Source organism: Fukomys damarensis, unplaced genomic scaffold, assembly GCF_012274545.1.
Source record: "Fukomys damarensis isolate Sample0158 unplaced genomic scaffold, DMR_v1.0_HiC HiC_scaffold_2, whole genome shotgun sequence".
In the NCBI taxonomy this organism is placed as follows: Eukaryota; Metazoa; Chordata; class Mammalia; order Rodentia; family Bathyergidae; genus Fukomys; species Fukomys damarensis.
The window spans coordinates 5565764-5581827 of record NW_022900914.1 but is presented as its reverse complement, the minus strand read 5'-3'; the positions used below and the strand labels follow the sequence as shown (position 1 = coordinate 5581827).

Below are 16064 nucleotides of genomic sequence, written 5' to 3'. Positions count from 1 at the left end.
ACATAGTACAGCTTGAATGAATTTGAAAATAATAAAGTAAGTGGGAGAAGGCGGGCATAAAGACTGTCATATGATGTGAAGTTTCTAGAATTGGTCATCTCCAGAGACTGAAAGCAAATTGGTGGTGATTGTGGTTAGGATGTATGTTAGTGAGAATTGACCACAGATAGGTGTGAGGAAGCTTCTTGAGGATAATTAAAATGTTTTAAGACATTTTGTGTGTAACGGTTATACAATTGTATACACGTACTAAAAGTCTTTGAAGAGTTAAGAACAAAAAGCTTAATGAAAAATATTGGAAAGTGTGCTTAAGTGTATCTGGGAAAATCCAGAAAAGAGTCACCCATAAAAAACCAACTTGAGTGGAGTGCTAAGAAAGCTTCGGGAAGAGTGTATAGCAGATACCAGTGTGAAAGAGCATGGTTTGTTTAGGGAAATGTAAGAGCCATGCCTTGTGATAACATCAAGTCTGGGAGTGTAAGTGTTAGAAGATAAGCTTAGGAGTGAACTTGCAGAAACAATGTGGTCTACTTGTAAAATGGTGGATTCTAACTGGTTGGTAACAAACTGGCAGGAATATCAGTAGGCTACTCTTGGTATGTTTCTGTATTTATTCACAGAGTTCAACACGATGTTAAAATTATCCGAAGGAAGAATATTTAAAATCATAAAGGTTTTGCCACCCTTGAACAAAATCTTGTTCTTGTGTTTTTTTTTAAACATCCAGTTATTGTAAGCTGTATCTAATATAGCTGATCTCATGCCTCTGCAACTATACCCTTTGCACAGTCTCTCCTCTGTCGTAGAATGTCTGTCTCCATAGTTCTGGCTGGTCTTGAACTCAGTATACAGCCCATGCTGGCCTTAAACTCATGGTTATCCTCCTCCCTCAGTCTCCTGAGTGCTAGGATTAGAAGTATGTACCTCCTGCCCAGCTCAGAGACTCTTAAAAGATCTTTGACTGCAGGGTGCAGTGTATTTTCTTCAATTTTATAGTTGCAGTGTCTGGCATATTTGGCTTTCTTAGAGCTCCACTCAGGTTATTTTTTTCTAGATGATTCTTTCCTGGATTTTCCCAGATACACTTAAGAATGCCTTCCAATATTTCTCATTAAGCATTTCTAGTAAATTTGCTTCCAGAACTTTCACAGAAGGACCAACAAAGCATAGACCAACAGGTTGAAGGGAATGTGCATGAAGGTAGTCCATATGAAGGATGTGAGATGAAATTTTTTAAACAGAAATGATTTAACTTTGGGTTGAAATATATAATTCTTTACCCAGATTTTGAATTCTGATATCTACCTTTGTATCTTTTCTGTCAAGTTTTTGGATCTAGAAAAGGCCTTTAAAGAGTATGTAATCCAGTCTTCATCATTTACTTTGTGACCTTAAGCAGTCCAAAACCTTTTAAGACCACTTCATAATTTGTAAAATTAGGCAATATTACACACTTCATTGTTACAAAGATTGAATGACATAATGTTTATGAAATTACCTGGTGTTTAATTCTTAAAGTTAATCCAGTAAGTGGCTAGAAATAGAAAACTGAGTGAATTATCCGGAACATAACACAAATGTATAACTAAATTTGGGCTGGAATCTGATGTCTTGAATCCTAATCCAGCATTTTCCTCATTATCATGGTTGGTACTTCTTTCCCTTCTAGTCACCTTCTCCCCTTTTTATTTGCAGTTTCCTACTTAATATAGGTTGGGTGAACAAATCACAACCTTTACTCATTCGATACGTACCTATTAAGAATTGCTGTGGGGATTGGAGATATACAGCTCAGAGGCAGAGTGTACACACACACACACACACACACACACACACACACATTTCTAGGCACTGTGGTAGATAAGGAAAACATTTGAATAATAAATGTGTTCTCAATGAATTTGATGTCTAGAAGTTAGAAAGAAGATAGACCCAACAAAACATAAAATATTAAATGTCACAGTGACAAATACGGATAATGTTAAGATAATTTAATAGCATATCTTAGAAGGAGGAGACCTGGGGCCAGAGTCTTTATAGAGCAGGCAGAGAGATGAGAGGTAGGCAGGTGATCACTAGGGAGAATGAGCTGTGGGACATGAGAATGACTGGAATTTTTTTGCTTTGAAGTTTTGGTGTCATGAAATACTCCATTAAGAAAGTGAAGTTATAGTCTATTTGAAGTGGAACCGGGTTTTCAGAGGTGAAATAAACTTGGTGGGGAAAGAGCAGAGGAAGGGAAGTCAGTGCATAGGAAACTAGGAGATGTATGGATAAGAGAAGTCAGTAACATCCTTCAGCTCCCTGTTATAGATTCTAGATGATGACTTGTTAGCTCTTACATGAAAGTGCTTTGAGATTGCTGCCATCTGACTATTACAGTTACCCTTTTGCTATTATCTGATGACCCTTCTAGATACAGTGTCGTTTGTCATTTATTAATGACTTTCATCCAGTGGACATTCATTCAAAGCTCTCACCAGCATATTTTAGGACTAGGTTAACCTTAAGTCCATGAAAATGTTCTATGAATATTGAAAATGATTCTGTAAGTTGAAGAAATTGTATTTTGGTATATCATGTAACCTTTTAATTCTCTATATATTCAATGTCTTTGTGCGTGCATGTGTGTGCGTGTGTGTGTGTGTGTGTGTGTGTGTGTGTGCATGTAGGTTAAATGTATCTTTAGAATACAGTATGAAGAGGTCTTGTATATTCAAAGACCTATTGAAGAAGACAGAAGAAAATTTTTCCAGGAACTCATTCTCAATCAGGCATCAATGGCGCCACCACGAAGGAAACACACTGGTAAGTTCCTAATGCTGTTGGGAAAATAGTGGCAATGGAGTTGAGAAATGTTCTAACTTGGAGTCAGTTTTTTTGATGTTTTCTTTATGAAAATGAATATAGTTTATCAAATCCTGTTTATCTTTAGATGGGTACATGCAGAAGTGGCCACTGTATTCATTAAAGCTTTATTTTTTTAGTACATATTTGCAGTACATGATCATCATGTTCATTATGGGGTATTTGTACATGTACTTAACACATCTTTTTTTGTCCTTTTCCTCTCCCCTCCCTCCAGTACTTAGTTGTTTTTGTTGTTGTTGTTGTTGTTTTTGTCTTCAAGTTCTCCCTGTAAGCTTTATTACGTGGGCTTTTCCCTCATCTCCCCAGTTCAGATTCTGTGACATATTCTACATTCTGCTGGCTCAAAAAGCCAGAGGAAAAAAATTTTCTGTTCTGGTCTGTTTTAGTCATTTAATTTAATTTATTTATTTGGTACTGGGGATCGAACTCAGGACCTTGTTCTTACGAGGCAGGCAGTGAAACCACTGAGCCAATCCTGTCTTTAGTCATTTTAAATAACCAGGACTTATGGCAGGCTGTGAATATCAAGTATCACGCATATTACTTTGTGGACCAGGATAGGTTTGATGGGTTAAAAGCTGGTTAGAATATTTGCATTTTCTGGTTTATTTATTCATTCTTCAAATATTTATTTAGCACTCATTGTATGACATTTGCAATTCTATCATAGCTTTGTCTTAAATGTTTGATTTTTCTTGAATTTGGACTTAGCCTTACAATGGGTCAAGATTTCATTTGCCTGACTTTTTTAAGGGCCACATCTGAAGTCATTCAAAATAGAGTTTCTTTTCCAATCTTAATAATGCATAAAGGTTAAGATCTTTAGCCAGGAATGGTGACACACACATGTAATCCCAGAACTCTGAGAGTCTGGGACAGTAAGATCCCAAGTTCAAGCCCAGCCTGGGAAACTTAGTAAGACCCTATCTCAGAATTTTAAAAAAATTTTTTTACAGGAATGGGGATGTGGCCCAGTGTAAAGGCCCTGGGTTCAATTAGAACAAAAAGAAACAAAAAATAAGATTTGCTTGCTTAATCTTTCAACTTCTAGAAAATCTCAATTTTGATTATTTTCACCTTGGTTTTTTTTTTTTTTGTTTCTTGTGTTTATTCTTGTACAATGTTAAATGTTTCCCATCCCTCCCAAGTCTTTCCTTCCTTCCTTCCTTCCTTCCTCTCTCCCTCCTCTCCCCTTCCCTTCCCCCCACCTCCCACCCCCCCTTCTCTCTTTTTCTCTTTCTTTTTCATGAGACAGGGTCTTTCTGTGCAGATCATGCTGTGCAGATCATGCCTTGAACTCATGGTGATCCTCCTGCCTCAGCCTTCCTAGTGCTGAGATTACAGGCATGCATCATCATGCCCGGCTCCAAGTATTCAAGATTTTGATAATATTGGCCTTTAGTGAGTCCTTTGCAGATTTTTTGCATGTGTTAAAAATGAACACCCATCAAAATTGCTAGTTAGGAGGTTTTTCTTCCATAAACATTTTGGAAAATCGGTAGTTATACCTCCAAAGGAAGTTGTGACTTCCTCTGAATCTAAATTCAGTACAGTATTCCAAATATTTCATTACAAAAATATTTCATTTTATTTTTTAATGCTGATTATATTTTTTAGTTCCATACATCTGATTTTTTTTTTTTTTTTTTTTTTTTTTGGCTTTTTCAGACAGGGTCTCACTATGTAGTTGAGACTGACCTGGAACTCACCCAGGCTGGGAGACCAGCCCAGGCTGGTCTCAAACTCCCAGTGATCCTCCTGCCTCAGCCTCCCAAGTGCTGGGATTACAGGCATGTGCCATCTCGCCCAGCTTAGCTTTCATTTCTTATGGGCAGTTTAGAAATCAGTGAAAATATTTAGCATTTTAATCCTTAGCTTTAGTATGGTGCCTCTTAAACTTTTAAGGAATTGGAAAGTGTTATGATTAGGAAGGTTAATGTTTTGAGATTTTTGATTTGACTCAAGGTCTGAAGTATAATAGATACTATATTTAACACTTTTAGACTTTAAAAAAAAAGTCTGTTCTGTGACTTTAGGATTCTCTTTTTGGTTCTTTCTTTTTTATTGTTTCCTCCTTGCAGGTGCTGTTCACTGTCACCACTGTGTGCTTCTCAGGGTGTGAGGGTAGAAGGTTGGTCTGAAGTCAGAGTCTGAGGCGGGAGGTGTTGCTCAGTGGTGGAGACTTGGCTAACATAGACAAGGCTCTGGGTTAAATCCCTAGCCCTGGGAGGAAGAAAGGAAGGATGTGGGAGACAAGGAGAGAGAGATTTCTAAGAAAATTAGTATACAGTACTTTAAAGTATTTATTTTGAAGTATTTTTCTTGTTATATATAAATATTGCCTCAAGTGAAATTATCATTTATCACATTGTTTGTCCTTTAAAGGGGTCTGTCCTATTAGTACATTTTATAAAGTGAAGCAATTCCCTGACTCGTTTATTGTTTCCATTTGAAATCTTACTTGCTGGATTTGCATGGTTCATATATATTTTCTTTATAGAACATTTGAGAGAATGCCAGAATAGTATTGAGGTCCTGGGATCTTAACATTTCATTTTCTTTTCTTTAGCTCTTTGTGCTATGGAAGTGCTTCCTCTGGCACTGCCTTCTCCACCTCGTCAGTTATCAGAATCAGAAAAAAATCGGATGGAGGACCAGGAGGAAAATACTTTGAGAGAGTTGCGGTTGTTTCTCAGGGATGTAACCAAGAGGCTGGCCACAGATAAACGCTTTAACATCTTCAGCAAACCGGTGGATATTGAAGAGGTCTTGTTTCAGTAGTGTGCAAACAGTGAAGTTGAACTGGCTAAAAGAAAAAAATATTGACATCTTTTTTTGGAAGGAAAAAAAGCAAAGGCATGGATGAATATTACCCCTAGCCTGTAAAATTTTAATCCATGTGATAACTACCAACGTCATCAGTAAATATCTGGTGACTATTGGATGAAATTAGTGATCAATTTGTATATGTCCTCTTAATTGTTATTGATTTTTTGTGATCTCATACTCTTCAATTTAAGAAGAGTTAATTAAAAGTTACTTAAGTGAAATGTCCATACTAGACTATTTTTATTCCAGGATAAATCTTGCTCTCAAACAGTATATTGGTAATAACCAATTGCAGTAACAATCCTTGCATTTCCCAGATTATGTATACGTCCTTGAAAGCAGTGGCCAAGAGATTGAAACTTAGTCTTTTATACTTGGAAATGCCTGTCATTAAGTTGCCATTTGATACTAAGCACATGTGCTGCATCTAAAGCTGGTTCTCTCTCAGATTTTCTCTGCTCCCAGTGGGAAATCTCTCACTTTCTGTGTGTATTGTTTTGTATGCTTGTGGGAGCATGGTTTGTGATGACGAGAAAGGGATTTTCCATTTGGAATCTACTGTAATACTATCAATTTACATTTTGGGTTTTTCTTGTTGGTGGTGTTTTATCCTGGGATATTATAGTGTGTGGATGAGCACAGTATCATCTTTACTGGCCTTCTTCTTATAGTTCAGACTCCATGTTTGAACCGCTTCGGTGTTTTTAGTTTTGATTATTTTCATTTTTTAAAAATTTGAGTTGTAAATTTATTCAGTGTTTAATGTTGCATCCTAATTGTGAAATCTGTGCTTTTGGACCTGAGCATATTCCTTTGGAAGCATTATCTCATCTGTGACTGAGAAGAATGAATTAGTATCACCCCCCACCCCCCGGCAAATCTGAAAATTATGTTTTCCCGTTTTTTGGAATTGAGGGATTACCTAAAATTTTATGCCCGGCTTATTTGAATATTTATCTGTAATACATAGTTTTGTCCATTCAGTCCTTTCAAACCCTTGCAGTGTCATTATTGTTCTTATTTTGCAACCGAGGAAACAGATTTGTTGAAAGCAACATAGCCAACACTTGAAAGGGTTTTTTTTGTTGTTGTTGTTGTTTTTTTTTGCTGTAGTTTTTTGCTGTAGTTTTTTGAGGATGGGTCTCACTGTGCTGACCTTGAACTTACTGTGCAGCCGAGTGTGGCTTCAAACTTAGGAGTCTCCTGAGGATGGGACTGGAGGTATGCACCATCGAGTCTGGTGGAAGTTTTACGTTTTTTAAATTCAAAGCCCACATTCTTTATATCATATCTACCTTATATCTTTCCCCACTGGAATAATGGTACATGACTAATTTGCATTTTAAATTCATAAGCATCACTTTATATTTGTGGAGCATTTTTTCTTCATAGTAAAACTATTAGCCAATTTTCAGGATTGCTTTAAGTACATAAATAACAAGCTCCTCCTCCATTTGGCATTTCTGAATGTAGGTTCTTCTTAAAGGATAGAACCATCCCCCAAGCTGGGAATAAACCAGATTTGCTTTTCTTTGAGAGCCTTTTCTTTCTAACCAGGAAGATCATCAGGCTTCTGTTGTCATCTATCAGTGATTACCATTTTGTTAACAAGCCACAGTATGGCAACAGAAAATGATAGATTGGTCAGACAGCAACTTTATGTAAGGGCTATATTTCTCTTGCTTTCTCCTTTGTTCTTCAGTTGATTCTACTGCTGGTTTTTGTCTGCTCTGAAAGCTGAGAACAGAAGTAACTGTGAAAGATGGAAAGGGGGAAACAAGATAATACTTAGATATCCTAAAATATTAAAGTTTGTATCAAATAGTGAATTTGGAGTATGTAAAGTCTCTCAAATTCGAAAGCATACTGCAGGGTAAACAAAATTTAGAAACTTTTAAGTTAAAAATTAAGCATATTTGTTCAAATTGTATAGTCTTTAATAATATAAACTTTTGTAGTATTTTTCAGTTTATAGAAGTATTGTCTTATGCACAGAGCATGGTACAACCAAGAATTGAACCAATAACTCTTGAACTATTGTTTGTTCTAGTATAACTCCATTACTGCCCCAGATTGACTGGCTTTTCAGCTCCAAAGATTAAAATAAACAAGTGCATACATTCTTATTTCTGGTGTTGGTATAAGTAATCTTAGAGTTTCACCAAAAAAAAAAAAAAGTGAATGGTGGTATATACCTATAATCCTAGCACTTGGGAGGCTGTGGCAGGAGAATCACAAGTTTGAGGCCAGACTGAGCTACATAGTGAGACCCTGTTCCAAAAAATAAAAACAGTAAAAGAAAGAAAAAACCCTCATATACAAATTACATATACACGTGTGTTGCTGTGTAAACTTAAAAGTCATGGCATTGATGACATCTGAAACTGAGAAACAAACCTTCACTTTCAGAGAGCAGAAGTTACTCTGTCCCTTGTCATAGGGCCTGGATTAATTTTAGAAATACTAAGCCTGCTTTTATATCAAACCTAATTACTTGATTTGAGATTTGCATTGGGGAGGTAATAGATATAGGTGACAGAATAGATAAAAGTGACAGAAAACAATTTATTTTACTCATCATGACTTAATATCTCCTAGTTTGTATTATCTCCAAGAAAATCACAAATGGCAAAAAAACACTATTCTGTTTAGTAGATTTATTTAACTTAGGGACAAGTCCAGCAAATCTTTTACTAGTTACAAAAATAATGCTCAGTTTTGTTATATAATTGGCTCACATCAGTTGCAATGAATCCAAAGGAGTGGAAAATACTTTCCATGAAATCATTCATTCATCCTATAAAAATAAAAAGGAAAATTTTGTTGAAAGCTTTAAAAATATTTATCAGAACATCTCTAGTACTATGAAAAGCCTGTGTTTATTTTTTTTTCCTGTTTCCTTTCTTGAGGTAACATTTAATGATGTTTATTGAGTGCTTTTATTCATGCATTCTCAGATAAGCCAAAGCATTAAAAAAAAAAAAAAAAAGCTAACAGTTATTTTCTATTTTCAAGATGAGAAACATTTCAGAGTTGGTTTTAGATACGGTTTGTAAACAAGCTTTTCATGGAAAGTATGTCAGATAGTAACTTTAGTAACAAACAGCACTGTACTTTTATCTATAATTCTTAAAAATCTAGATTTAATTTTTGAGCAGTTATGTTTTAATTTTTTGCTTTTGTGCGTTAAGTAAATTTATATGAAAAACTGGAAATCATTGCATTAAAATATTTTATTTGCTTTAGGTTTCAGATTATCTTGAAGTAATCAAAGAGCCAATGGATTTATCAACAGTAATAACTAAAATTGATAAACATAATTACCTGACTGCTAAAGATTTCCTGCAAGATATTGACCTCATCTGTAGCAATGCTTTAGAGTATAATCCAGATAAGGACCCAGGAGGTAAGGATGCTTAAGGCAAGATTCACTTTGAAATTAATAAAAGAATACTTTACATTTAAATAGTAAATCACACCTATGGAAGATCTATTATTGTGTTTCAGTCTTTCAAGAGACTAATTATGTTTTTTTTTCTTCTCATTGAGTTTATTGGTACATCTTAGGTATACAGTACAGTTACATTCATCATTGGTATCTTGTACCTTTACATGACAGGTCATGGTTCTCATTTTTTCCCCATACCCCTCCCCTCCCCTCACCCCCTCCTCCCTTCCCTATTTACAAAAACTTTATGTCCATTTTTTAATTTTCTCATATTTTTTTCTTTTCTCTTATTTCCTTTCCCCTATCCTTCCCACTTCCCCTATTCTTCCTATTTCACATTGTCAATTGTACCATTAGGATCTTATTTATGATTATAGTTTTTCACACCAGAGAAACTATTTGGTATTTACACATGTGTGACTTATTTATTTGTTTGTTGTTTTTTTGTACCTGAGATTGAACTCGCATCCTTGTGCTTGCAAAGCAGGAACCAAAACCACAGAGCTAAATCCCCGGCTGTGTGACTTACTTATTTCACTTAAGAGTATATCCTCAATATGCATCCATTTTCCTATGAATGACTCTAATTTCTCATTCTTTATGGCTGAGTAGTTCCATTTTGTAGAAAAACCACATCTTCTTTATCCAGTCTCCAACTGATGGGCAAATGGGCTGTTTCCAAGTTTTAGCTATTACAGACTGTGTTGCTGTAAACATGGATGCGCATATATCACTGTGGTATGATTCTTTTAATTCTTTTGGGAAGATAGCCAGCAGAGGGATGGCTGGGTCAAGTTGAACCTCTAATCCTAGTTCTTTGAGGTATCTCCATATTGATTTCTATAGTGGTTGCACCAGTCTGCTCTCCCACCAACAATGGAAAAGGGTTCCTTTCTCCCCACAACCCCGCCAACATTTGTTATTGTGTGATTTCTTGATAGCAGCCATTCTTTGTGGGGTGAGGTGGAATCTCAGTTTTGTTTTCATCTGCATCTCTCGATTGACTAGTGATGTGGAACATTTTTTCATATATTTACTTGATGCTTTTACTTTGTCTGAGAAATGTCTGTTCATTTCAGATGCCCATTTTTGAATTGGGTCTTTATATTTGGGGGGGTTGATTTTTTGAGTTCTTTATATCTTCTAGATAGTAGTCCTTTGAGGAGCAGCTGGTAAAATTTTTCTCCCACATTGTAGGTTGAAGAGACTAATTATCTTAAAGATAATATGCTTAGAGAATTTTATGTTTCTGGGTACTATATGGTTTACTCCCTGTATTTACTTTTTTTTTTTTATACTTATGCTCTGGTTTTTTTTCTGATCAATGGAAAGCTGAGCAAATGAGAATTTAACTTTTATTTATGTAATAAACTTCAGCAGTGCTGATGAACACAGAGAATTTTGAATTTATGTGAATTCAGAATAGAATAGCTTTATATATCAAAACACTTTTTTATGTAGACTGTTTGCTGTTCTATGGGGTTTGGGTATTCTTATGTGATTTTATTATTTTACTCCTTATTCTACCCTCTGCACAAGTATTTTGTCCCAGCTCTTCATATTTTCCTTCAGGAACATATCTGTAGTAAAGATGAGTTCATTGTAAACAGAGATGAATGTTTGTTATGGGGAACCGTATAAGATTTGGGCTTGTGTTAAGTAATTTTGGGAAGTGTTAAGGATGTGAGACTGCAGTGGTTTATATGCTATTAAGATGTGGGATAATTTTGAGATTAGATATCTTAGAAACCTGTAACAGCAATCCCCAATCTTTTTTACACCAGGGACCAGTTTTGTGCAAGACATTTTTTCTCTGAAAGGGGTGGAATTGGTTTATTGTGTACTTTATTCTATCATCATCATCATCATCATCATCATCATCATATATAATTAAATAACTGTACAACTCATCATATTGCAGCTTAGTGGGAACCCTAACCTTGTTTTCTTGCAACTAGATGGTTCCCCTCTTGGGGTAATGGGAGACAGTGGCACCCAAAGTGTGTTATATCTAATCTACTCCATCTTGTCTTGGTTGCTATCATTGCAGAAAACCCTGCCCCACAGAGATAGGATTTTGGGAATGGGATCAGGCTTTTCAGTGCTTTTCTGGCAGTCTCAGAATATTTCACTTTGACTTTAATTCTGAACGTGTGGAGATTTAAAGTCATCTCAGACATACTGTTGAGACTGCCACAATTTGCATTCTCAAGCAGTTGATCCTCATCTAGCTTGTGTAGAGTTAATCACTTGGCTTCTTCATGAATGGCTTGAAGCGCCATTCCTCTCCAGTTCGGGAGTCTTTTATGGGTGGAAAATAATGCTCAAACTCTTGAAAGCTGAGATAGGTGATCATGCACCAATTAGGAGAAAGAAGGCCTTGGCCAAGTGTCTTTCAGAATCTCTGCTAATGTTTGAAACATATCAAAAACTCCAGCGTTCGCTTACTGCCCCCATAATTCCAGTTCGACTTTGAATGCAGCTACTTTACCTGCTGAATTGAACACCATTGTCGCTCTCCATGAAGTAACAGGTTGAGTTTGTTAAGCAGGTTGAATATATCACACAACAAGCAAGTTTCGTGACCCATTATCCTGTGTCACAGAAATGACTGGTTTTCTAAAAGAAATTTCTCTGAAGCTCTTATAACTAAAAAATTCTGACCAGTGATCTGCCTTTAGAAAGCCATCTCATTTTTGTGTACAAGAGAAGATTGTGTATGTTCTGCATTCCTCTCCTCATAGAGCTACATGAACAGAAGTGAGTGAAGGGCACGTATTTTAATCTGATTGATAATTTTAATTGTGTTAAGACAAAATGTTCTTTTCAATTGCTGGTTTCCAGCTAGCCATCATTTCTCTATGGGTGACACAGTGTGTTGACTCACATTCAAAATCACCTGTTTGACCATCGTGGGGAATCCAGTAGACAATCTAGTCATGCCAGCCGCTCTGTCCATACACACAGCAGCCAGAATTGCTACTTTAGTCTTTCTGATAATGTTATCATGCGAAGACTTGAGTAGTTCTGCAGCTGTGTTGTCAGTTGGTAACAGAAGTGCTTTATAACGGTACCCTTATGCACATTGTCCTGAAAAATATAGAGCACAAAAACAAAAACATCATTGCTTTGACATCAGCCTCAGTAGACTTGTTAGCCTAGAGTGGGCACTACAGACTCATTAACCCCTCTGATGAGTGTGGCTTAGTGCCCTCTGTTTCTTTGGTTTGTCTAGTTGTGATGCTAGTTGAAAAAATAACATTTGCTTACCTCTTGAACTGCATCCACTCTCCTCAGAGTCCATGGCAGTTGTCCTAGTAGGATCAGCTCTTTCAGTAAATGGCTTCTTAACTTTAGCAGTGCAATCAGCCTCCAAGAATGACGTTCTTATTGCAGACACATTTGAGGAGGTGGTGGCCTTCAGTAATTGTTCCTCTGCCTAGTTTTTATGGGGATTGTTTGATTGCTTTTATCTCCAGAAGCTTGTCTTTTAATGTGAGGTGCTTGGTCTCTGTGTGAAAAAGTAGTTTTGGAGGTCTCATATTTTCACTGGATCAACTGATCACCACATACTATACAAAGTGTTTGGAGAATGTGAACCACATGTCGGCATGAACCTGTAATTTAAGTAGGACTCTTATTATTTCTTTTCTTTTCTTTCTTTCTTTATTTATTTGGTGCCAGTGATCAAACTCTGGCTCTTGTGTTTGCGAGGCAGCCAATTCCCCAGCCGTCTTTAGTATTTCTTTTAAATGCAGCTTTCTTGGGCCAGTGATTTGGTTCAGTGGTCCCGCCATCTACCTCACAAGTGCAAGGGCCCAAGTTCGATCCCTAGCACCAAAGGAAAAAAAAAAAATTGGAGCTTCCTTTTTGTTGGCAGGTTTAGAGTATTGTGCTACCTCATTATTGGGCCTTTCTTTCCAAAGAAGCTCTGCAGTGACAATTTTTTTCTCTTTTTGGCTGGGGTTAGCTTGTCAGCCTACTAAGCCTGTGATTGAGACAAATTACAGTGCAGGTGGAAGTGGTAAATAAAATATTGGGCAGGTCATGCCCAGACCAAAATAAGTATTGGATTCTGGCTTAGAGCCTGCCACCAGCAGCAGCTGTAGAACGGAAATGCTTCAACTTGCTTGCTGAAAGTCTGCCACCAGATATAGCTGAATTGTCACTGGCCACTTACTACAGGGTATTAATGAGTCTGCAAGCAATTGAAATTTTTTTTAATGGTCTCTGCTCCCTAACACTAACATCACTGCCTCAGCTCTACTTCAGATCATCCGGTATTAGAGTCTCATAAGGATTGCCCAACCTAGAGATCTCTCTCATGTGCATTTCATAGTAGGGTTCCTGTTCTTAGGATAATCTAATGCTGCCACTGATCTGACAGAGCCAGGCAGTAAGTTGATCACTGAGAATGTCTATAAATAGAGATGATGCTTCACTTGGCCTGGTTCCTAACAGGCCACATCCCCATGGTCAGGGGCTGGAGATCCCTGACCTAGAATGTCAGAAGAATGGAGCAAGGTTAACTCTATGATTGGTAAATAAATGGCATTTATTCATATTTGTGGGAAGAGGATTATGTTGGGTTATATTTGTAGTTAGGAACATGGTCATGTTTTTGTCAGTGTTTAGATGTTGTTACAGACTGACTTTGACTTTATATTGACTAATGATTGTCTTACAGTAGGTGTGTCTGGTGCTGATGTTCTGCAGAATTGTTTATGTTTAACATGAGTACACTAATGTCCAGCTGACAGTGCCAGGCCAAATCCCAGCTTTTAGGAGATTTTTTTTCCCCTCACCCTATTGAGAATTCTCTTTCTTCAATAGGTGATATACAAATAAAGTGCTTCTTATTTTAAAAAGGTTCATCTAACTTTTTGTTACCTAAACATATTTATAATACAGTTTGTGTTTGCACCTGTTGTTTTTTGTGGGGTGCAGCATTTCTCAACCTAGAGCATGTGGCTGAATGGCCTGGATTGCTCAATTTCACATGAAATTATTTTTCACTTGAATTTTGACCACGGTAAATCATATATTTTAATTCCAGGTTAAGAGGAATAAATATAACAGTTTTTAAGAGGTTATTTGTCTCTTGTAGTTTGTTTTTAAGTTATATATCTTATATAAAAATTTTTAAAAAGGATAAAGGTAGAAATTACAATAATAATTATCATTATCTAATGTCATGTCTCTCTTCTACTGCATGGATATATTTATTGCAAATACAATAAAGACATGCGTATTAATTTTATTAAAATAACAGTAGGATTTTGCTATTCCTGTATTTTGTGAGAAGCTTAATAAAGAATATATTTCTCCCACATTTAAAATACATATAGGAGCCCACCTCTGCGGCCCATGCTTGTACTCCCGCTTACTTGCTGATCTACCAGAGCAGGATCACTTGAGCCTAAGCGTTTTAGTCTGGCCTGAGCAGCACAGTGAGAGACCTCTCTGGAAAATCATATGTAAATGTGGTATAGTAGCCTACTAGGTTTTTCAGTTTTTTCTCTATATTTATAAACACTGGCAAATACTTTTATAACATATTTTGCGTATATTTTTTAATTATTTCCCAATAATAAACTTCTTAAGGTGAAATTTATGGATCATAGAATGTGTCTCTTAAGGCTTTTTATTTTTATTTTTATTGGTACTGGGGATCGAACTCGGGACCTTTTGCTTTCGAGGCAGGTGAAATCCCTGGCCCTCTTAAGGCTTTTTATTTGTAATGTTAAAATCTTCAATAAAAATATTTTTAAAATACATGAGCATCATGAGGGCCACTGTCAGCCAGTTGGCAGCTTGTGTGAGTAGAGAATCTCCTATCCTCCCGCTGGGTGGGTAATGACCATGAATGCATCTCAGCTCCCTTCCCCTTTGCTGGGGGCCTACATGAGGTTGCAGAGCTGTCTGCACAGTGCTTGGAGCAGTGTGAAAGAGTGGTGATGACCTCAGCTGCTGAGTTCTTAAGATGCAGAGGCTGCTTGTATTATGTTGTAAGGTAGTGAGCTTTGTATTTAGATATGGGCTCTATGTTTAGAATCCGGGTTTACTCCCAGTTCTACTCTTTCCTAGTTCTTTAATTTTTAAAGTCTTCAAAAATTTTAAGGATTAAATGAGAAAATATATTGGGAAAGTATCAGGAAATTGCCATTTTCTTGTTGTTCAACTTAACTGTGTTAAGCCCTTACTGTAATGCCTGGGACATGGTGTTTCATAAAGGTTAGCTGTTGACGTTTATATTCTTGTTATCATTACTGTTTAAGTTGTATTTAAGGAACCTAAATTAGTTCTTTGGGAGATACTTGTATTTTAGGAAGGACCCTGTTATGGTTTGTGTCTGGGAGTCCTGCGAATGCCGCATGCAGTCATAGGGCTTTTTCAGAGGTGGCTGAATCTAGGGTGTGTGACACTGGATTTAAGGTTGTGTGATTACTGAATCAGTACCCTGTAGTCTGGATAAAATAAAAAGCAGAAAGATACTGTTAAGGCTGCTATGCTACCTTTGGTCCACCATGAACTGTTGCCCCTCTGCCATGTACCACCCTGCCTTTGAGCCAGACAATTATGGACTGAAACCTCTACAAACTGAGTTAAATGAATGAACCTCTGTCTCTTTAATTTTGGGTGTCAGGTATTTTGTTTCAGCAGTGAGAAAAGTAACTAAGACAGACCCCTTGTGCTTTGTGGGTATTACATTCTCTGGACTACTCTTTGAATTTAATCCTTTAGGCCAAACCGAGGGAGTATGAAGATGAATTTGAGCTCTTGGAGAAAGTTGTTGAGATCAATCCAGATTTTTGCCTCTGAGTAATTAGGTATAACTACGTTGTTAATATACTATGTCTTGGTCGTCTTCTTCTTCTTCTTCTTCTTTCTCCTCCCCTCCCCTCCCCTCCTCCTC

The 16064-nt window shown here is 36.8% G+C and overlaps 1 protein-coding gene across 3 annotated transcripts in view; it reads left to right on the top strand.

Annotated features, from left to right (window-relative positions):
* The window catches only part of Atad2b (ATPase family AAA domain containing 2B), a 142848-nt gene that overhangs the window by 110099 nt on the left and 16685 nt on the right, over nt 1–16064 (top strand). The window contains exons 20-22 of one of the 3 annotated variants that reach the window (XM_010604886.1): nt 2673–2808; nt 5441–5622; nt 8947–9106. In XM_010604886.1, the coding sequence (XP_010603188.1) occupies nt 2673–2808; nt 5441–5622; nt 8947–9106 (478 nt within the window). Of the gene's footprint in view, nt 1–2672; nt 2809–5440; nt 5638–8946; nt 9107–16064 lie in introns of all 3 variants that reach the window. The other 2 variants (XM_010604885.1, XM_010604887.1) reach the window with 2 other exon arrangements.